The 23,928-nt window shown below is 34.3% G+C and overlaps 2 protein-coding genes across 2 annotated transcripts in view; one reads left to right on the top strand and one right to left on the bottom strand.

The window, feature by feature from the left end:
• RyR (Ryanodine receptor) overlaps positions 1-23,928 on the top strand; it is a 501,624-nt gene that overhangs the window by 252,284 nt on the left and 225,412 nt on the right. The gene's annotated exons all lie outside the window — the stretch shown is intronic.
• hrg (poly(A) polymerase hiiragi) lies at positions 6,703-23,463 on the bottom strand. The gene is made up of 14 exons (XM_085954835.1): positions 23,185-23,463; positions 21,330-21,615; positions 19,485-19,714; positions 19,243-19,350; positions 19,042-19,153; positions 16,449-16,607; positions 16,107-16,318; positions 15,056-15,176; positions 13,518-13,694; positions 11,554-11,664; positions 9,727-9,905; positions 9,473-9,625; positions 9,072-9,269; positions 6,703-8,089 (listed from the first exon to the last, which is right to left on the bottom strand). Exons 2-14 carry the CDS (start codon positions 21,445-21,447, stop codon positions 7,868-7,870), a joined length of 2,100 nt encoding a protein of 699 aa, XP_085810961.1. The 5' UTR covers positions 21,448-21,615; positions 23,185-23,463; the 3' UTR covers positions 6,703-7,867.

Here is a 23,928-nt window from a genome sequence, read left to right as displayed (position 1 = left end):
ATTAACGTCTTCTTCAACAGGTGAAACTGCCACAGAATGATTGGGGGTTCATGTCCGGAATCAAGACAGGGCTGTGTCCCTCCTTCCAATTTATTTTAATTATCCTCTTCGACTCACTGTGCAAATAAATATCATGTGACTAAAGCATAACTGTCTCTTCCATTGTAAAACTGTGCGACCTGGAATACCTTTATCGAAAACCATACATCGATAGCAATAGACTAAATAAACCCAATTTGGGGGATTTAATATAATTAAAAAATATATAATGTGTAATAATCACCCATCCATGTCTAATAGATGCAGCCTTATAGGTTAATAATTTTTGCTTGTTCACTTCATAAAGCAATTATAACCACTTCGTCGATTCTTGGGTTTATTAAAAACAATTCTGCCAAAATCACAAGTCAACTATTTTAATGTTGGTCTGATCACATGTCGTGTTGCGTCACATAAATTGTGACCAAATCTCAATAAATTTTATACATGAAAATTGAAATCCACAATAATATGTATAGATCAGAGGTTTTCATTTTTTTTTGTTTCACAGCGCTTCATTCCCGACGACAAAAATCTCCAGTAAATAGGATAGTTTCAAATGTTCTGAGATGGTGCTACTATGATTCATAAAGTAAAATCACTACTGGCAAGTGTGCAAAAATTTCAGTTAGATTCAATGTGTTGTTAATGTTTGACAGCCATATGAATTGTATATTTTCGCATTTGTGGTATTGTAGTAGAAGACCGCAGAGCGTATGAGAGAGCGATTGCTGAGACTGTAAACATCTAAGTAAACGAGTACACAATATACTTCACGAAAAATTATATAATATGAAAAAGTAACCTGCGTGAGTACCACAATTGTTGACCATCAACCAAAAACGTACTTGAATTGACATTTCAGCACGATGCATAATATTTAATTGCAACCTGAAAGACTTTTTGCATCGGTTTGTGACAACACACAAAACTTGGATTCACCACTATACGCAAATCTAAACAACAGTCAAAGAACTGGTGAAACTACACCGAAGATAGATCGGAAGAAATTTTCGTCAAATCAGGATGTCAGGCAGAGGACTATTTTGCAGAGTTTAACAAAAACTATTTAGATCATGAAAAAATTGGCAAAACGTTAAATCGAATGCCCTAAAAGGGGACCATGTTGAAATACAAAATTCTGTTCCAAAAAAACTGAAACATTCGAACTTACACTACACAAAAATAGAACTTCTTTTAACTCCCTATTCCCAAAAAATCCATTCCAGAATAAAAGTCAAAAGTTTTTTTAGCGCATTTTCAGTTTGAATACCACTGATATTGAATCTTTTCCCAGATGGAGCCTTCTATGGATTCTCTATAAAAATCACTGAAGCGAGTTCCAGTTTGAGATAAGTGCCATTTCAGTATGGAAAAAAGAAACACTTAACTGCATAATTTGATGAGTTTGTATAAAAAAAATTAGGGATTCTTTTTCGTCTCCCCATACGTTTAGGCTCCATCTCTGCACGAGAGGGTTTTATTCAACATCTTTGGGAATAACTAACCATTTTTCATAATTATTATCAAAAGTTCTTATTTGAATAATCTAAGATTTGATAAACTACAAGTCAATAAAAATATAATATTGTTATGTGAAACTATCTCAATAGAAACAAACTCCCTATCATTTTGCCACTGTCTTTTTTTTAAACCTTTCATAATATTTACATGAGAACCACTCCGATTGAATCGTTGTTCAATACATATGTTGGAAAATAGTACTGCACCCAGAAAAATAATGAATCAACAAAAAAAAACATGAGTACATAGTGTAAATAAATAATTTTCGGTAGTGTGTTCGAGGACCAAATTATGTGAAACAGATGTGTATATTTACGAAACCTTGACAATATAAACCTGACATAATATAGGGAACGGTTTTATTCAAATCCATCAATTTCTAATCATTGAATATGGAATAGTCAAGTTCCTATTGCAATACAGCATGTTAATTTGTTGTCAATGATGTGTCGCTTGAGATACAATAATTGTGGAATTGGTCAGCACTGAAGATTGTTTTCAGGATCATCATCCTACAAGATGTTTTTTTTTTTTTTAAATGTTTAGCCTTTTTTAGTATTAAAGTTTAAACTGTCATAATAAATGAACAAAAGCGTTTGTTTATTAATCTATGAATTTTCCTACACTGGATAAAGGGCTTCCACATGAGCAGGTGTAATGCCGCAGGATACTGCCTCCAATTTTTGCAAACTACACATGATCATCAAACCGCGGCTAATCTGAGTGTAGAACACAAACACTGCAACTGATAACGCACAACGTAAGCGTGGCAACCGCTCACTAATGCCTCCCGACGCATGCCATCCATTGCCCGCTTTCCTTATAAATCGATGGTTATGTTTAATGGCGCGATCGGTAGCTCGCGGCGTTTCACCGGCTAGTGTAGAATGGCCTTACGGCATCTTTAATAAGTGTATGTTTGAAAAGTCATTAATTACAAAGCTTACCTTTTGACTAATCAATAGTAGTTTGTCATGAGTAATTTTAATATTAATACTTGAATTGAATGACCAAAAAACATTTTAGAAAGTTGACAGCAACACGTAAAACTGGCCAAAAGGAACAAAATACGGACCTGACTAATCAGAGCAATATTTTTCCTGCAGATAACTTATGATAGAATAATATATAAGTATACCTATATAGGGGGTGGTAGCAAAATGTCGTTGGGTTAGTGATATTTTGCAATCAATTAAATACTGTGATACAGCAATATTTAAGTCTGCTGATTGTATGCTATGTACGAGGGTGGTCCCAGAAGTACCCGACCTAACAAAGAAAACACATTTTTTTTTTTTTTTTTTATTTCTCTACGTAGTCTCCTTTTAGGTCGATACACTTTTTCCAGCGATGTTCAATAGCTTTGACACCCTGTTTATAGTGAGAATCGTCGAACTCCTCAAAATAGCCATCGACCGCCGACTCCACCTCTTCATTGTTGGCAAATCTTTTACCACCGAGCCATTTTTTCAAGTTTGGAAACAGAAAATAATCAGAGGGGGCTAAATCTGGCGAATAGGGTGCGTGAGGAAGCAATTCGAACTTTAACCAATTGATTTTGGCCATCGTGATAACGGATGTGTAAACTGATGAATTGTCCTGATGAAATTAAACTATCTTTTTCGCCAAATGTGGTTGTTTTTTCTTGATTTCATCACTCAAACGCTGCAATAAATTTGCATAATAGACGCCGTTGATTGATTTTCCTTTCTGAAGATAATCAATGAAAATTACCCCATGCGCATCCCAAAAAAATGACACCATGGCGTTTCCTGCAGATGGAACTGTCTTCGCCTTCTTTGGAGCCGATTCTCCCCTTTCAGTCGATTGTTTTGACTGTTATTTCGTCTCAGGTGTGAAGTGATGGACCCATGTTTCATCCATGGTTATGAATAGACGCAAAAACTCTGCTTTATTGCTGTGAAACTTCGCCAAAAACTCGATTGAAACATCCTCACGATGCTGTTTTTGTTCCATTGTGAGTAATCGCGGCACCCGCCTTGCGCACAGCTTTCTCATGTCCAAATTTTCAGTCAATATGTGATTCACAGCACTTTTTGAAATGCCTACCATGTCTACTAACTCACGCAATATCATTTTGTGGATTTTCGTCACCATTTCTGGCATGGTCACCTCATTTGGTCGACCACTGCGATGTTTGTCTTGGCAGCTCGTACAACCTCGTTTAAACTCAGCCACCCAATATTTTACTGTTGTAAACAAAGGAGCAGACACCCCCAGAGTAAAATCTAGTACCGCTTTGATATTGGTTGGACTGAAGCCTTTCAAATGAAAGTATTGTATCACATAAATATGACCAATTTTTTCCATGTTTACAAATTCACTGAGAGCGTTCACTGTTGATGGCTGACAAATAATTACTGAACAACGTAGCGTCGTCAAACTTCAAACTTAGGCTTTATAAGGTTGGTACTTTCTATCATGGTCACTATTTTCAAACAACTGCTATCTATACGTCAGGTCGGATACTTCTGGGACTACCGGTAACGATAACATTGTCAAGTTTTCTTCAATACACTACAATCAAGAATAAAAAAAAATATCTGCATAGTTAAAAAGAGAGTTTTTTTATTTACTTATCAAAATAAATGTTATTACAAAAAATGAAATAAAAATGACATTTTATGATACAATGCTAAAATCTAATTATATTCTTATAACTTTTCTTTCCGATTCTCAAATATTAAATTTGTTTATATCTACTACCTTTATATTATAATAACTGAGCCTTTATCCATTCCTATGACTACAGTTTGCAATAGTTTATGTAATATATACAATGCACGTGTAGTATGTAAGTACCCCAAAACTTTTATAGCTTTCTGTAACTATCAATAAATCCTTGTTTCCATCGCACGCTGGGTACATCTGCATACATAATATGTATATGTTTTTTATAAAATAACTTGTATATTGGTTTTGAATCAAAATAATTAATTAACAAACAGAAAAACATTCATTGTGAATAATCATTAATTTTCTTGGACGGTCATTTCAAATTTCTCTTGTAAACGTTTATAGACGTCGCATCCAAAATTATTGAAAAGTCAGTTTAAATTTCTCAAAAAAAATTGAAAATTATTTATGGTGACATGTAGAAAGTGATGCGTAACAATTGGGTTAATTTAACATGATACTTATATTTAATATCTGCCAAACACTGACATGGATGAAAACACAAAAAAATATTGAAATAGTGTATACAATATCTCATGCGATTTACCCAATTGATGGGGTTTCAAGAATCTATGAAAATTTATAATCCTATGCATAATATACGATCAAAGTCGAAGTCATCAATCATATCTTCAATTTCGACTGAGACAAACAGACTCAGCTCAGAGTCATATTACTGCACTACAGCACACCGACAACTCGATACTCTGGAATACACAGGACAACAAAATCGGAAATATTACATTCAATTTCATCGATAGCAATTTATATACGTTGAAAATCGCTATAAAACAGGTTACAATGTCATAAAATTTACAGCATAGTAATTGTAATATTGGATCGACAGTTTGTTGGAGTCACGAGTATGGTGATATCTACAGACAAGTCATGGAAAGACACCAACAACTGTGACAACTTTAAAATGATTTAAAATGCTCATAATAATCCGGCAGTCCAAGTCACTTTAAGTTGTAATAACAGTAACAGTAGCAGTAGCGCCACCGACGCCATTATTGTTAAAGTTGTCACACTTCAATACATAATACATTTTGAAATGCTTTAGTGTAGAATGACGGAACCCTTAATTTTAACAACATTATCCCCTTGCCTTACGTACCACAAGACTGTTATGCCATTTGACCCTCTGATCTGGTATAATAACAAAAAAATCTAATATGTACACTTATTTTTATATAATACATACCTAATATTAAATATGTTATTATTTTCGGAAAATTATCGAACGCTCCGGTTCATAAAATTGTCCATTTCGAAAGCTGCGAAAATGACAATATGGTAGGTAATCATAATGAAACAAAATTTCAGATTAAAAATAGCCAATCCAAAATTACTGTTACTTGTCGAGATGTACAATGACATTCATCCATTATGACAGGAGTTTTTTGCGTGTGTGTTGATGAGTGAATGCAACATTGTTTGGGAGTTCTGATTCATCACTTGACGGTGTCAAATTTCTGTATCGATTGTGCCTTAGAAAACTTATTAGAAAGAAAATTCAATAAAATAAATCATTAACTGTGTTACTACAGCCGAGAAATTGAAACAGGTACAGTTTGAATCGATGAGAATCTTATGTTGAACACATAAAATTTGTTCACTTTATCACGGTACTTACCTACAGTAATAGATAATATTGATGATAGCATACCCAATACAGCTAAAGATTTAGCCACCAGTCGAGAAAACAATAACATCAAGGAATACTATCAAAAGTTCAATTCACATCTATATACTATAGCATTGGATTATCTTTTTACTATACGGCGTGGAGGTAGGTACAATAAATTAGGAGATTCAACAACAATCATAAAAGCACAGATATTTCCTAATTTAATCTGTCGGTTTGCTGACATCAGACACGTGTTTTTGCATTTCCAGTTTCAACTCTGTCCCAGTAAGTCAAGCCATGCAAAAATGGTGCTAACCGATTAGCAAATATTTTCATAGAATGTTTCCTTCCAACATCCGATTGTGCAATGTCAAATCAACATTTTTAGAGTAAACACTGGTCATCCATAAATTATAAACGTTCCAGCTAGTATTTAGTAGTAACTGGTTTGAATTCAGAAATGAGCATGAAAAAATACTGGGATTTGTAATTAGGAACAGTCGAAATGTCATTTGTTTTGTCTTTATAGGGATAAGGTTTTTCTTATTGTTGAAGTACACTGAAGCCAACTGCCTTTTAATGTATCGCTTATGGTTGCAGAAACAAAATTAGCCTATCTATACTAAATTCTGCAGCACTGAACGATATCAATGCTACCGCTACCGCACGCTTTAATTCTCTAAAGTCTATGCGGTCACGTGTGGAATAAAATTCTTTAAACCGAAACATTACACTAACACATTTACGGAGTGAAAATTTGTCAAAAATAATTTTGAAAAATATACAATGAAATAAATATTTAATTTTTTTTTCTGGTCAGTCAACTTAAAGCGAGAACAATATTATTATTCCACCATTGAAGATGTACTCTATTGAAGAGAAATTGTCACATTATTATGCCCTCAGAAGCTGACATTTTATTTTATTCTTTATTGTATTTTTTTCCCCTGGGAACTTTCTTTTCTTACTTCGGATTGTGTCCGATTACATAATACATATTATAGACAAACTGATCTGTTCGCTATTAAAATACCCACAACACAATAAATACAAACAAATAACGACAGAATCTCAACAAACACTGTTACACCCGGAGGAATGAGAAAAACATTTCATCTGTTTATTGTCAATAATTATTTGTTCTCATAAAATTAAAAAATTCTCGGATATCACATCGACGACCGCACAGTAATAATATTTTATCCTCACATTATTTTCCGATACTTTTTACGAACGATAAATATATCAATTTTATATACTTATTATAAAACAATATTAATTTAACTGGCATTAAACGAATGCTACTGGCATACAATCCTATAATAATGGTAAAAAAATGTTGCTACAGTATGTGCTTTATTTGTCATGGAGCGCTGGAGAATCCAGCGAGATGAAATTATAGATTGAGAGTTCAAAGAGTCCAAGTAGCTGATTTTCACAAAAACTGTACAACACCATTAATAAATACCATTATTATAAAACTACAGAAAAAGGAATAAGAATAGGTTGATCCATCACCCGTGTACCGTAAGGAGAATGCCGGAAGCGGTGATTGCAACTTGAACATGTATAATACAAGATATTATTTAAGCATTTTTTTAAAATTTCAATTGAAAAGTAAAAATTTCAAATCTTTATTTCGGACATGACCTCATTCTGTAATATAAACAAGTACAGATAACGGTTTCTTGCAATTTTAAACACATTATGAATGATATGCCCCGAACACGATGACTTTGAAAAATTATCTTTCAATAAATAATACCGATCGCATCATCATGACATTTCCACATTATAATATTATAGTACAAACACGATGGAAGTGAATATTCCTTTGACATGCCGACCGAGACCTAAAAACTTACCAATTCGCGCTTTGTAGATGTTCAACATTGGACAGACATACATAATGCGGTCAACGCGACCTTAGGTTTAGTCGTGTGGCAATTGTTCCATTGATCATGAAACAATAGAGGGCTACGTGGCGACGATCTGTGATGGCGGTTCCGACGGCGTGACATCCATTGAAATGGGGGGCTGCTGCATGTCGCTTTGGGGTGATCGGTCGGTGGCGGCGGCGTTCCCCGCCCCCGGATTGGCAACGTGCTGAATGAGATTCATCTGCGCCACTCCGGGATGCACGTCCGTCATTCCCATGGAACTGTTCGAGTCGTCGTTGTTCAAGATTTGTTCGTCAGTCTGAAATATTAGAGAGTCACTTCACCAACTGCATGTATTTAACAATAAACGAGAAAGTTGAAGAGAACAATGAAGTTACCCATTATTTTTGGTAAAATTTAATAGCAAGTACATACCTCTTAAGAATGTGATAAAGTTTGAGATTTCACTGTCATTTGTTATTTGGCTAAATAGAAAATATTTGCTTATTCATATGTACATTCATCCTTGTATGAAATTCGTTTTCACATATGTCATTTTTAGTAATTCAGAGTTTTTTTGTCTCACTTTGAACATAGTGTACTTATGTAATATTCTCAGAAAGCCAAGAGACACTAACGAGAGTGGGAGTTATTTTGTTAGTAAAGCCAAGTTTAAGCTCAATAAAAAATGTGGGATTTGTGCAAAATACTTTTATTTACACGCCATGAGAGTTTTCAATTGACAGTGTAGAAATTTTAATTATTGAATTCAATTAAAACATTCAAATTACAAAAAAATTATTATCTAACTAAAAATAAATCAGTCTTCTTAAATAGGAAAGTATGTACTACTGACTACGACTACACCATGACGTAGATACAGCTTTTGTAAGATATATAAAATTTGTACAGAAAATAATGCGGTTATTAGTGTCAATATACATAAGTAGTATTCATTTGGATGTTAGCGACACATTTTAAGACACTAACCATAAAGGAATGTTCACATATTGACATATTACTCTTACATTATGGAATAGTAGATATGAAAAAGTGTAGAACAAGAGAGTAAAAGAATTACAAGAATATAATATTATGCTATCGACAACAGGAAAATGTATTCCCCATATATAAATATCGCAATAGCCAATATCGATAATAATTATAATCAGCTAGGAGTAATTAAGAGAACAAAAGAAAACTTAATCGACCGAGTTATTCACTGCACTGATCACAAGAAACAAAATAAGGTTCTACAAGGCTCTGGTTGGTTTTGAAGCCTGCGTAGTTGGTCTACTCACACTGCTCTCCGACAATCGTTTCGTCTTCTTGTTGGTGGAGTTGGCAGATTCGGAATGTCTCTTGTTGAGGTGCGCGCTGCCAGCCGCGGACTGGGCGCCGCCCGACGCGCTGCTTGACGACAGGGAGGTCTTCCGTTCGCGCTTCAGCAGGGACGATGGCAAATACTGTTGCAACTGTTTGCGTTTTACATGGCGGGCCTGCGGAAGAAACAAAACCTTTTAGACAATAAGTACTAACCAAAAGCATAGTTACATATTTATTATTGCACTATATTCGTTCTCTTTAAATATTCCTATGAATCAACATATCATTTGTAGCTTACCCAATAAAATTTACTCATGTAATGATGTAGTGATTTAAAATACATAAGCGTTATTATATTACAAAACTGTATATGTACCTCAATGGACATTCCCTCTTTGAGCATTTTAATTTGCACAGCTTGCCGGTTGACCAGATCTGTGAAGCTTTTTATATCATAGCTCAAATCCACGTTTAAATTTTCAGTTTTATGGAAAGCCAAGCCGATGAACCACATGGAACTGGAAGCAGGCTGAAAATATAAGAAGCAAAAATGTAAAACAAATCATGTACAAAGATAAATATAGACTAGTGACGAAGACTGTTTTGTAATATAAATTGAAGAACATTTACCGTATCATTCTGTGAACTAGCCGTCGGTGGAGTGCTATTCTGTGAATTTCTTTCCCCTGACATGGGATGCGGATCGGCGTTAGAATCCAAACGGTTCTGGGACGGATCTGAAGAAGCCGGCTGCGGAACTAACTTCGGAGGATCCAAGTCGATTATTTCTGTGGTGGGCGTCGATGGAGCTAAAATTTTACACGATTACATTTTTTACATTTAAATTGGTATAAATGAGCGAATCTGTACAGTACAATTATTACAAAACATGTGACTCCAAATGTTGCGGAGCATTCAACTCATTTATTGAAAGTCAGTTTAGCATAGGTTCCTACTATCCAAACTATTATTAAAAAATACATATTTTTACAATGTACATATGCCAATGTACATATATTATTTACAGATCCTAATTCATATTGGAGTGATGCCAGAATGTCCCCGACTCTATTTCGTGTCTGGTAAAAATCACATGTTTTTCAATGTACAGTACTCTCTCAGTAATCCGCCACCCCATAAGCCTGACAAGTGTCCAATTAGTGAAAGCGGCGGATTATAGTGCATACATACAAAATATGGTAAAAATTATATATGTTATTTCGTAAAAACATTTTTTTTGAGTAATTTATACTAGCAAATTATGCTTTTATTTATAATCAAAATCAAGTATTTACTAAATTATACATACATATTTTTTTTTTTTCGACCATGTCCGATCCTGATAGGATCATATGGGCCTCCACAGAGTGGAGGTTTGTATTGACAGATTTTGTTTTTTACGAGAAATGGATGTCAGCCACTTGCTCAACCTATTAGGTCCATACCCTGACACACACAAATTGAAAAACAATATGTGTACTTGCCAGACCCAGGATTTGAACCTGGGACCCACGGCTTTATAGTCCAACGCTTATGCCGCGCAGCCACTGTGGGCGTTATAATAACATATAACTAAGTTTATTAACTAAATAATAAACAGTCAATCACTTGACACAACCAGTGAGGCGGATATTCTTGAATAGCTTAGGATTCCTGGTTTTCCCTATGACCAAAAGCTTCATTTTGTGTGTCCCGGTTACATTGGAGCACGGCATACGTGATGCGGTCCTTGGGCACTTTCCTCCATGGTAAATTAATTTCTTCGCGATGAATGTATGTTTTACGAAGGAGAAGTTTCCAAAATAAGCCTGTCTAATCTGTTGTTTTTACGCGGCGGACTACTGAATTTGACAATCGAATACCAGCGAATTATAGAGCTTGATTTCGTACTTTCAACTAGTAAAAATAACGGCGGATTATAGTAGTTGTCGGATAATCGAGCGGCGGATTACTGAGAGTGTACTGTATGTTTAAGGGCCCACATGCGCCACCACGTAGCTCAAAATGGAGATTTTATGGTATTTTCAAAGCAATAGCCTGAACATTCCTTAAACTATTTTTTTAGATTTATTCAATTTTAAACGCATTTATAAAACCATTAGTAAAATTGTTTTTAACATTATATAGTGAAATATTTACGATAAAAAATTATATTTATAATCTCTGTGATCCCAAATTTGACAAGAATTTGGCATTTTATTATTCAAAAAATGGGCACAATTAAAACAGTTGAATTTATATTGGCTGTAACGACTAGCAAATCGTAAAACTGATAAATCAGCGAAATGTCAAACTGTCTGAGGTGAACGAAAATCCATCCCGAAGGGAAAACTATGGCGCCGTCTATGCATACTTCACAATTATATTAAAATCCTACAAGACAGACTGGCGACCGCCAGCTGGCTCTGCTAGTTATCATTAATAATAATAAAATTTAAAATATACTGTCTGCAGTACCTGAAGCATTAGCACTGGAGTTATGCTGTCCATTGAGGTTAGGAGGAACACAATTGTAGCATTCTGGATTTATATGGGCAATCATTATGTGTTGATTCCTTTCCAGGTAACCTAAAAAATATTAAACATAACTGTATTGTGAGTTGCAATAATTCCAAACTCGTCTCGATTGCAACATAACACGTGTAACTCAATGTACCATCACACACAGTGTTGATGTAATATAAAATATAAAATTACTAATAATTAAAATATAAAACCGTACGAAATTTTAGATATTTCATAGATAGAAGAATATTTTTTATCGATTATGGTTTGGTTGAGCAGGACTTATGAATTTTAAAAAACTAACCAACACCAAGTATCTTTCAAAAAATGTTCACTATTTTTGTCAGATCGCCCATAGCATACCTAAACTTTTATGGTTCGGTTTGGGCAGAGTTTCATTGAATTTTAAAAACTAACCAGCATCATCTGCGAATTGTATTCCCAGTTCAATGAAAACAAATAGTAAGTATGACTGACAAAGTTTAGTGTGCACTATTTATGTCGAATTTTAATAGCCTACCTCCACCCTTTGCCACTATAATATACCTATGTATTTATTATAATTAGGAAATCCCGGGATCAAGGACCATTTTTCGGTACCTATGAATTCATGGATTAATAAACCCCGAAACTTATGGGAAAATTTTTTTATTAATCACATCAATTAGTATGTGTACAAAACCATTATGTTAATGACGTGTATGTACCCGCATATGTGATGGGGAGAATCGGATAATAAATAACCATGTTTTGCTGCCATACACAATCATAATATCAGAAAAATAAAAAATCCGTTTATTTAATCAGTTAGACGCACTGACGTGGTTGCACGCGAAAAACATCTAACCGCCAGCGCCACGTGCAGACACGCACTTGTTTATACTTTTCAATTTGTGTGTGAGCCCTGAAGTGGGTGAGAGTGTGATGAACCTAATAGGTTGAGCAAGTGGCTAACATCCATTCCTCTTAAAAACAAAATTTGTCAACACAAACCTCCACTCAGTGGAGGCCCATATTATGATTTAATTAGGATCGGACATTGTAGAAAAATAAAAAAATATTTTTAAAACAATATGATATTTTTCATTTAATTGAACTTGTATTTGTATTTATCTTTTCTTAAATAAATAAACAAAACTCTTTTACTTTGACATTATTCTTTATATAACAATATTATTTACCTAATTATAGTCACTGTTTCATTGTCAGATGTACAATGGTGTTTTCTGACTTGGATATTTGACTTGGGTTTTTGATGATTCGAATATTTGCGTAAGTGTGTGTAAGAGTGAATGCAACGTTGTTACCAGTTCTGGTATATGACTACGGTGGTGTCGAGTCAAATTTCAGTGTGAGTTATGTGTAATATAAATAAATACACTTCAGATAAAATGGATTTGATTATTTTGCAAAAAGGTGATTTCACCTCCATAATATGGAACTGTTTTATGTTCTGTGTGGACTGGCTGCTTTCTACAAAAATACGCTGGTTACATGTAAATTGTAAGTAAGACATTTCAGCGTTCTATCGGAAAGGGATGACCGTATATTATACGGTCTCCAATTTTATTAGATTCAATATGAACATTAATTCAATTTTCATAGCTGATTTTGGCAAAATTCATGAATTCAAGAATGAAAACCTAACCTAACCTAACAAATAATTCAGAATATCGGCTATTTTTTAAATTTGTTTGCTGCTGGCTTTCTGTAGAGTCTACATGAATTTTATGTCAGTACTATACGACCCAAAGAGGTTGGACGGTCTTTAATACACGGCCATATATTTCCGATATAACATTTCACATTGAAGTATGATACGGCGAACTGCATACGTACAAGTTTCCAGGACGACGAAATACGCTTGCTTCACCAGTGATCACAAATATTATTAGTGGAAATAATACATTTCTTACCTATAAGGTGTCGCAGTTTACTTTCAACCAAGCCACACCATTCGAGTTGGTCCTCAGAGCAATAACTGCTAACCAGTAAAACGATAAAATGTCGATAGCGCAGGAAAAATGGCGGGGCTTCAAACAGCTTGTCCCAACTGCATTTGTTCAGCATTATGTCATCGGTAGTAGCCAAGCCTACACACAGGGTACACAATATAATTTAGTAACTGATATTACATGTAAAACAAAGAAAAACTACTATAGATGGAACCTAAAAGTATGAAAATGAAGTATAAAAAGGACCTCTGGTCTGCTGATTAAGTTAGCTAAAAATCAATCTCGCAATTTTCTAAACATGAAAAACACACACACTGCCACACATGGGAAAAGCCCATAACTTGCTAACATTCTGGAAGCCTGAATGAAGTTTTTTATTATTTCAGATTTAATAGTTAGTCCAGGGGTGACGAAATTGAGGCCGTTTAGGGTCTCAAGTGCGACCTTTTGACTGAATCCAAATTTTATAAAATAAACCTTTTTATTTTTATATTCGTGCAAATGCAACACGGCATCGGCAGTTTCGTAACATGCCGAAGTCGAACGATGAGATATTCAGTGTGGATTTGCCGTATCATTCAAAAGTGCATTGGCTATCGCAGGGACAGGTGTTAGCCAAAATTTTGTTTCTGCGAGAACAGATAGTTGAATTTTTTGCGGATCAACAGGATCTGCGATGTGATTTATTGAAAGTAATTTTCCATATGAATGTTGCATTTTTGTGTGATATCATGTTAAATCAAAATGACTTGAATATTTCCTTGCAAGGTAAAACTAAGTCTAAATATTATATGTGGAAAAAAATCCAGGCATTTAGCCAGTACACTCATCCCTCGTGGTCGAGAAAAAAAAAAAAAAAAACGCAATTTGAAAAATTCTTTCAAACTTATCTACCGCGTAAATTGAATGCGGCCTTATTTGATTTAAGATAAATGAATACTGCCTTCTGACAGGAAAAGGTTCGTCACCCCTGGTTTAGTCCATTTAACTATTTTTTCTTAGTAGTAAAAATAAAATTATTCCTTGAGGGTAAAGTTTATTTCTCCAGCTTTCTACAGCATGATGACATTCACAAGGAATTATTAGTCTAAAGATTAAAAAGCAAAATAATAACATACTGTTGAAAGATATTTTGGTAGTTTATTTAAAAAAAAATTATAATCCCCGTTAAGTAGGTACCTACTGCCAATATAACGATATTATTTCATAATATTACTAGTGTTATATAAATAAGGTGGATTAAATACGGTTAAATATTAATATCATAAATACCAACACAACAATAATGTTACAATTTAAAGGCTCGCTGGAGATGTAGGTACCGAGGATTCGTATTGATTTCAACAGCAATGCGCATATATGACAAATATAAAAATACAATTCAGTCGCCCGCACCTCCCTAGTCTAGTCTAGTCCTAGGCAGTAGTCTGTTGCTTCATTTGTTTTATTATAGTAAATAAGAGATATATTTTATTTAAAATGTCAGTTGATTCACTAACCGAGTCTGAACTCTTCCATAATGACAGTCCGAGTTGAAGTAGAAACGTTGAAGGTACTGTTTTGTTGCGGATAGGCTGGCGTAATAATGGGCATCAGATGAAAACGATCTGACATATTAACCTAAAACAATTTACACACACTTGTTGACATTATAAATCGATAAGAAAAGGAACATATCGACACCTCCTACGTTACGTATAAGGTCGGAATTGCAAAATGGTAATTTTGTGCGATATAGTACGAAAATAGTATGATTTTAATAAATTTTAATGACACCACAACATTAATTTAAATGCTGGAACCAATCGTATTTTTTAGTTATGTCTATAAAATATTGATTGAATTTTTGTTTTTCTTTCGATAGAATCATTTTATTATCTTTAAAATTATTTAATAAAAGGCAATTAAGTCAAAATAGCCAAAAACGCAGTTCCGACCTTAAGTAGGAGGTGTCGATATATACAAATGTATAATTTTCAAAAGATCTTGATATGATTTACATCTCACTGTAGCAATCTAGGGTAGTGCTTCTCAAACTTTTTGATACCACGGCTCCCTAAATCAGAAAAAAAATCCACGGCACCCCCAAAAATTTTAGTCTTTAGTGACCAACAACTGTATTTACCATTAATTATTATTATAGGTACATTTTTATTAAAAATAATGGTACATTTCATTTACTTCCTTGTAAAGCACACATTAAAAAAAAATAACAAAGATTAACTTATTACAGCTACAGCCTACAAAAACAATTTAATGAGAGGGTTTTGATTGCATATTTTTACATAAATAATTTATAAATATTAGTACATTATTTATCCATATCGGATCAAATATTATGATCGTGTGAAAATTCGACCTCGAGATTTTGACTGATTTGTATCACGTATCGTCCAGTGATTTTTTCAAATACTGAAATATTTCGTGCCCCCCAGTTTGAGAAGTACTAATCTAGGGAACTAAAAATCACTCGCATCATTTCATGTAAATCTTGATGCCGGCTGGCCGTATATAGTAATAATAAATTTTTAAAAGATAATAATAACTCACCCTCGGGTCCCAAACAGGAAATCCCAGGTTGACAGTATCAGGTTGCTTTAGCAAAACAGGCTGGGGCCACTTCCACTGCGAGAAAACAAGGAAGAATTTGTGGACGAGCGTGGCGGGTAAAGCGTTGGGATACAGTTGGCAAGTGCGGGCCACCAACATAGCCCACGATACGCCTCCCAGGTAGCCTAATGCGTTTGAGTAAATACCATGTCCTGAAAAAAATATGTATCATTACTATCATAGCGCAGGTACATTAGGTTGGAACATTACCACAAAGTATATTTGTTTAACAAAAACAATTATCATAATGATAGATGCAAGGCAAGATTAAGAGAAACTCACGTTTGGCCCACAGCTTGATGGCCCTGAGGGCAAGTCGAAAGTGTTGCATGTCGGGGACCAATCGAAGAATTTCATCTGTCACTCGGCAACCGTTCAGACTTCGGACAGATTTCTTGTCCAAATTCTTCAATAAAATATCATCTCTGAGTTCAAATGAATCTAAAAAAATGTTACTAAAATTATATTGGAGCCTAAACATATGAAAGTGAGTAAAAAAAACCACTAAAAGAATTGCTCTTATTTTGCCGTACAAAATATTACGGATTTTACGCGATCTATTATATTATGTGAATTTTATTATTGATCCTGATCTTAGACAATACCCTGATAGATATTTTGCGTGTGCTAATTGTTTGCGTTTTTAACTTTATAAAGAATTTTAACCGACTATTTTACCTTTGCTGTTGTTTGAATGTTTAGTTTCTAACTTTTTTCAATTTCAATATGGCTGAAGATTCGCGAAATACGCGAAAAAATTTCAAGGACACGATGATTCGACATCAAAATTTGTGTATCAATGAGAGCATCGTTGTTTTCAAAGGAAGATTTATTTCTATCAAAGCGTCATCGTTTAGAATTCATTATTTAAAATCGATTGAGGCTGTTGCCTAGAGCTTCAACAGATCAATACTATGGAATATTTTTTATGTTGGAGAAAAATATTAAAAAATACTAATAACATAATATGCACATAATATAAATTTTTGCATTTCCTTCAGTTTTGGGAGAATATTTTCAAATTACAGACAATAATAAAAGACGCATATTATACTAAATAAGAGAAAAATTAGTATAATGAAAAAATATCAGCTTCATCAGCGTCCTGCACTATCTGATGTCATGAACAGAATGCGTCACACAATGCCCTATATGACTAATGTATTAGAATAGTGAGAACAATAGGACAATCCATGCTCATGTCATATTTTATTACTACCGTTGATATGATATGTTTTGAAATATAAAACCCGCATTATTTATAAAATATAGCATCACCATATTTGTTAAAATTATATAACAAAAAAACCTCATCAAAAAGCCAATATATCGCCTGTGTTATTTTTAGCAAAGTATGCCAAAATGATAATTATAACTAAGGCAGTGGTTCTTAATCTGGGTTCGATCGAACCCCAGGGGTTCGGTGAGTCAGTCTCAGGGGTTCGGCGGAGGTCAAGACACACACCCGACTCATATGAACAGCCGTTCACGTTTAGTGTTGAGACAACAGATGTCAATAATGAATACCTCGATGAAATCATTGAAATTCAGCAGAGCCAGGTTCAACAGCAACTCTTCAGAATAACAACGCTCTCAACATTTTGATGTCAACAAATGGTAACGTACCCTGTTATTGCTAAGAAAGCTCTGGAGATTTTCATACCGTATCTTTGCGAGCAATCCTTTTCGAGGATGCTGGACATAAAAACGAAGAAAAGGAACAGACTTTGTTGCGAAAATGACATGAGAGTGGCACTTGCCAAGGTGAAGCCGTGCATTTCTGAACCGGTCTCTGAAAGTCAACAGCAGAAATCACACTGATTTGCAGTAAATATTCATTATTATGTTTTTGTTTTTGTGTGAAAATCATGTTTTAATGGTTTTGTTCTTTGAACACAGTGATGTTGATGCACGGTTCATTTTGTGCACCAGTAAAATATATACCTGTTTTGAATTTGAAAAAAATCATATTTTATTTTTCCAATTAAGAAGGGTTCAGTGAATGCGCATATGAAACTGGTGGGGGTCAGTACCTCCAACAAGGTTAAGAACCACTGATCGAAGGGTTACGTGTCTACCTAAATGTTTGATTAGTTTAAATAATTTGCTATATTTACGACCCTAAATGGTAGGCATATACTTCGGACTAATATGACAAATGTGAAAAAAATGCACCTTGCAGTTTGTATGAAATTTAGTTGTTCAAATATTTTTGACATCATGATTGGGTTTTTAAATGTTGTAACATAATCTTGATGTGTCTAGATGCCCATAGTCATAAAACTTATTTTTTATTGCCTTTTTTTTATTACAAAACAGAGAAGTTAAAAAAACGAAAAAATGACCGAGCAGAGAGTGGTTCACATCCAATGACATTAATATGGACGAAGCATCTGGAAAAAAAATAACACCCACTTTTTTGTCGGGTCTGCCGAATGGCATAATCTGTTTTAACGCCATTTACAATAAAGGTGATATTGCTATAAATTCCTGATGCTTTTAGTCGGGTCATTGACACTAGAAACACTGTTCTAATGCCATTACAATAAAGGTGATATTGCTATAAATTCCCGATGCATGATATCGCATAATGTAAATTGCGTGACGTCTACCTATGCTATGCGCGAATTTACTTGCTAGCTACTGTACTGAGTGCGTTGTCCATTAATAATGTCATTGTCCACATCATACTAAAATTGCCATTAGTACCGGGTTAAATGATTGTCCTTTTTAGATAACAAAATGTCAGACTGCTCCATCTTTTATATATACATATGCATTTACTGTTTTCTATAATAAAACCACCAATATCCGTTTGTTCTATTCTATCTAAGTGGTGTGCGTAGATAAATTATATAGCGCCATAAAAACATACCTGGAATTTCTTTGAGAGCCAATCTTGCAAACAGTAAATCAATTTCAATTCCGTCAAAGTTCATTTTGATGACAGGAACAAATGCCTCTTCGACAGCTCTCAAATCACTCACCTAGAAAATCAACACAGTTTGAGTTTTAGTATATAATATAATCGGTAAATGGAATGATGATTGCAATAATCAAACGTAACAACACTCACCTCATCCTGCTGTTTAAGAAGTTCCATAAAAGATGAAAAATAATCAGAACGGTCGACGTGGCGCGGAGCAACACATAACGCATCTATGTCGGCACCTCTGTGGTGTACCTGCAATCAGTAATAAGCCATAAAATATGCACAACATTTAACTGTCTAATAACTCGAGAAACTATGATAGAAAACAGGAGCATGAACAAAATGGGTTATTACAAAAAAATAGGAGATAATAAAGTATACCTTACCCCCAATCTATAAGATCCAAAAGTGTAAATATTGCCACCGACCGTGTCGGCCACGCTCGAAGGCATGTTCCTCTGAACGGATAGATCGCGGATCCACCCTTTGACCAAACTGTGAAGCTTCCCCAACACTTCCATCCGGTGATGGAGCTCAGTCTCCGTTTCAAACACTCCATAAGGCTCCAAACAAGCTTGGAGTTCAGCCGTTTTCTCACGGTCTATAGGTTTCGGACCTGAAAACAATTGCCATAGTAAATTCAAGTGTATACATTGATTAATGATTAATTTGGCACTTTTAACAAATTTTCCAATATTTCCGACTTATTCCTTAGTCCTGTCCTTCACACACAGATAGGGTACTTGAACCCAGGATACTTTTGAAAATTGGAGATTATATTAAAATTTATTTTAAAAAACGTACATTAATACCCCATCCACCCATTATTTTCGAATGCGATTTTACACCAGATGGCGTGCAAAACGTATGATTGCGTTCATGGAAATTTTGTATATAAGCATCTCGCCGAATCCAAACACCCAATGCCCTCTACCACAAGTTTAACGAACCGATTGCTAAATTTGGTGGCAAAGTCTATATTGCAACTGACAGAACGCGTTTATTGATATTGTCATAGGTACTTATTTTCTTCCGTGTTTCATTATGACTCAGTGAATTATTTTGATTATTGTCTAATGGTATTATCTATAATTGGTGCTTCATTTTATTCAATCATGACTGCTTTATTTATACTAAACTTTGCTTTCGTAGATGAAGCTAATCTACAATGCCGCAAATTTCGTAAAAGCGATGACGCTTTCGAATTCAAAAGTCTCGTTAGTAAATTTACATCAGACGCAGATTCATGAAAATCTAATTAATATAATATTATATTGTTAACAACTCAATTCACATGATTGTGCTGGAATCGATGTATGCATAATAATTATATGGTATACTATCACGATAACCATTTTTTATTTGTTTGCCTTCCAGGTTAAGAGATTTCCTATAAATAAATATTGTAATGATTATATTTATTTAATAACGTTTATTCAGCATTCGGATTATCCGGCCATAAAGTAATATATATCGAAAATAAAAGAAATATGTAAGTATGTAATAGAGAGTTTAATATCTTTCATAGCCATTATTCCTACCAGTAGGGATATCTAGCGGCAAAATGCGTAAATTTATCGTTTTTATTTGACAGTTAAGCGCCCATAGACATCAAAAAGTGACCTTAGAGAAAAATATTCTTCTGTTTTTATATAAGGAATACTTGTTTCAAATATACGAACATGTCCAAACACTGTTATTCGAATGGAGCATAATGGAACACAGCTGCACCGAATATACAAATTCGCAAGCCAACTGCATGAACGCTGGATTAATGTTTTATTAGGGTAATAAACGGTTCCGGTGTAAGATGAGACCGTCATAAACGGTTAGTTTTGGCCTATTTCCATTGACGGTCTATAAAACAGCAGCACAGGTTTTCCCATGGCTTCTGAGAGTGCGTATTTTTTTTTTCCGACCATGTCCGATCCTAATAGGATCATATGGGCCTCCACAGAGTAGAGGTTTGTATTAACAAATTTTTGTTTTTTACGAGAAATGGATGTCAGCCACTTCCTCAACCTATTAGGTCCATACCCTGACTCACACACAAATTGAAAAACAATATGACGTGTACTTGCCAGACCCAGGATTCGAACCTGAGACCCACGGCGTGATATTCCAACGCTTAAGCCACCGTGGGTGTTTATGGTCAACAAATTATATATTTTAATATTAAGAGTTTTAGAGGGGGAAAGCGATAATATGAAAATAATAAAATCAGAACTCACCAGCGGTCGATATTGCCGAGGTCATCCCCAGTGTCTTGATATTCTGGGTGTTTTGGTGACTATTGGCGTTGGCGGGAGCGGCCACATTTGTATGCGAATACTGTGATGCGGGCCACATTTTGATTTTTTATGGTTATGGAAACTTCTTATCTCAAATGTGTCAGCTCGTTTGCTCTTATCTGATCACATATGCGGCTGTTGGTGTATCAGAATAAAGCCTGTATCTGGCTCGGTGACCTTTGGGGATTTAACCTGCACCCCCTGATAGAGGGAAGGATGTCGGTCACTGCAATAATAGAGAAAGATGCCAATTAAAAGAAATATAATAATATAATGATGATAATGTATTTATGTGCACCATGCGGTCAGTGGAATTGAAACGCAGCTGCAGGTTCGCCAGATAACTAGACTACTCACTTATAGCAAGAAAACAGGTGCAGTTGAAAACCATAGATTTGACTTTTGTTTAAGTTGTATAGGTATAAAAGATACATTGGTACTGGTCGGTTATCCTGGATACAGCAGCAAACACATTTTGAAAATAGCCGGTTATCCTGGATACGGCAGCAAACATATTATGAAAATAGCTGATATACTGGATTATTTGTTAGGACAGCCTAACCTTACCCAAACTAACAATTAATCCAATATATCGGCTATCTTCAAAATGTGTTTGCCGCTGTATTCAGGATAAACGTATACAACCGGTACATTTTTATTTATTATGTTTGTTGTAATATATTGTGTATGCATTTAAATATAATATTATATGCCAGCCAGCAGTTTTTCCAGTAGAAGTTATTAAATAGTATTTCTATAAGTTACATAGCATGCATGTTGTTTGTGACATAGGTATGTATTAATATAATAATTATATTAAACAAACATAATATTCCTTATCAACTTTGTTTTTCTATACAACTGCTTACTATTAATTGCAGGTCTGAATTGGGTATGGTAGATATTATTCAATGAGAAAATGGTATGTAATAAAATATACAAAAAAATAGTTACCTTTATCAACAACCTTCGTAAATGAAATATAATATTAACCACGAATTAATTAACTTCACAATACAAATAAATAAACTGGATAAGTGTAGCAGCTATTGAGAGGTGTGCACTGTATGAAATGTAGATAAAAACTAACTCTTCTGGTAAAAATATTGTTATGTTGCTGGCTGTCAAAATATCCCTGTTGTAAAAGGGAAGGGGTGTACTACCTATTAAACAAGTAATTATGAGAGTATTAATAAACAATTAGGGGGGTAGGTCTCATTAGTTAATTACATACTAGCTGGAAGTGACAACTAATTACCACTATCATTAGGTAGGGTAGTAAATAAATGTTTTAAAAACAATTATTTAGATAAGTAATAATTTTAGGAAAATAAATTAAATTAAAGACTCAATGATCCTGCTGTCTAACTACATTTTTAAAGCACACTGTGGATTTAATCCGATTTAAATAATATGTATGTCATTAGTGATTTTAGGCTGTAACTTTCATAAACATTACGTTATTGTTTTTGTGGTATTGGGATAACCCACGTACCTAGTAAAAAAGATAACGAATCCCGTTAGAAATAAAAACATTACATATTATCACAAAATACTTTGGACGACTCTTTTAAGGAAAATTATGGAGGGAAATACTGTTTAGCAGCAGTCCAGGAAGTGAATGTGAAATGTTGAAGAATCTGTGCGAGTTCAAACACTGACGGCAAATGTGTCGTTGGATATAGAGAAGGTTTACACACATAATATACTATTTTGAATAGTTTAGGAAGCATAATCTGCGTTTTATTTTCCGCGCGATAATCTAAGATAGTTTAAAAAAATACAGCATACTTACACATAATTAATGTAAAATAGATCCAGTGTGGAAACGGCGGCACAAAAGTTAAATCATCGTGTCTAGAAGATTAGTGTCAAAATCATCACTTTTTATAAATTGTTCGTTCGCACGGGCGACGGAACAATAAATTAAATTAGTCAATACACTTAAAAAACTACGTAATACACTAACCACCGGCCACAACGCGTAGATATTATGAAATACAAGAAAACAAAACACAAAGGATTATTTTCAAACAAGCACTCTCGAGAACAACACCGCAGCCATCTTGAATGTGAGGATCGAGTGTTGTTGGCAAACATAATTAATTCCATATTATATAAGCACTCGTTTCCCAACTACAAAAAACCTCTTAATTTTTTCCAGTTATTATACCTACAGCGGTAATAAAATATTTCATATCCGATAAAAACTTTTGGTGATGATTGTATGGCTAAAAATCTAACAATATAAATAATGAGCTTACCGTTTCGATTTTTGATAGGTACCTAGGTAGTTGTTAAAAATATTTCTACAATATCTACATGTACCTTTAACTTTCATACTGTAATCATGATAGGTACAATACATTATTATTGCTTAATAAAATAATGCTTATTCGCATAGTAGGTATGATCAAAAACAATACAGTATGCTGAAGGATAATAATATTTTACTGACCTATGAACTTATCTGGAGAATGAGATGGTAGAGCCACTGTCGAAAACTACCCAATCACGACTCGTAACTGGCAAAATTTGA

This window comes from Rhyacophila brunnea, unplaced genomic scaffold, assembly GCF_057557595.1.
Source record: "Rhyacophila brunnea isolate RB1 unplaced genomic scaffold, BYU_Rbru_1.0 scaffold_4, whole genome shotgun sequence".
Lineage (NCBI taxonomy): Eukaryota > Metazoa > Arthropoda > Insecta > Trichoptera > Rhyacophilidae > Rhyacophila > Rhyacophila brunnea.
The sequence above is the reverse complement of the archived record's forward strand: the minus strand, read 5'-3'. Positions and strand labels throughout refer to the sequence as shown.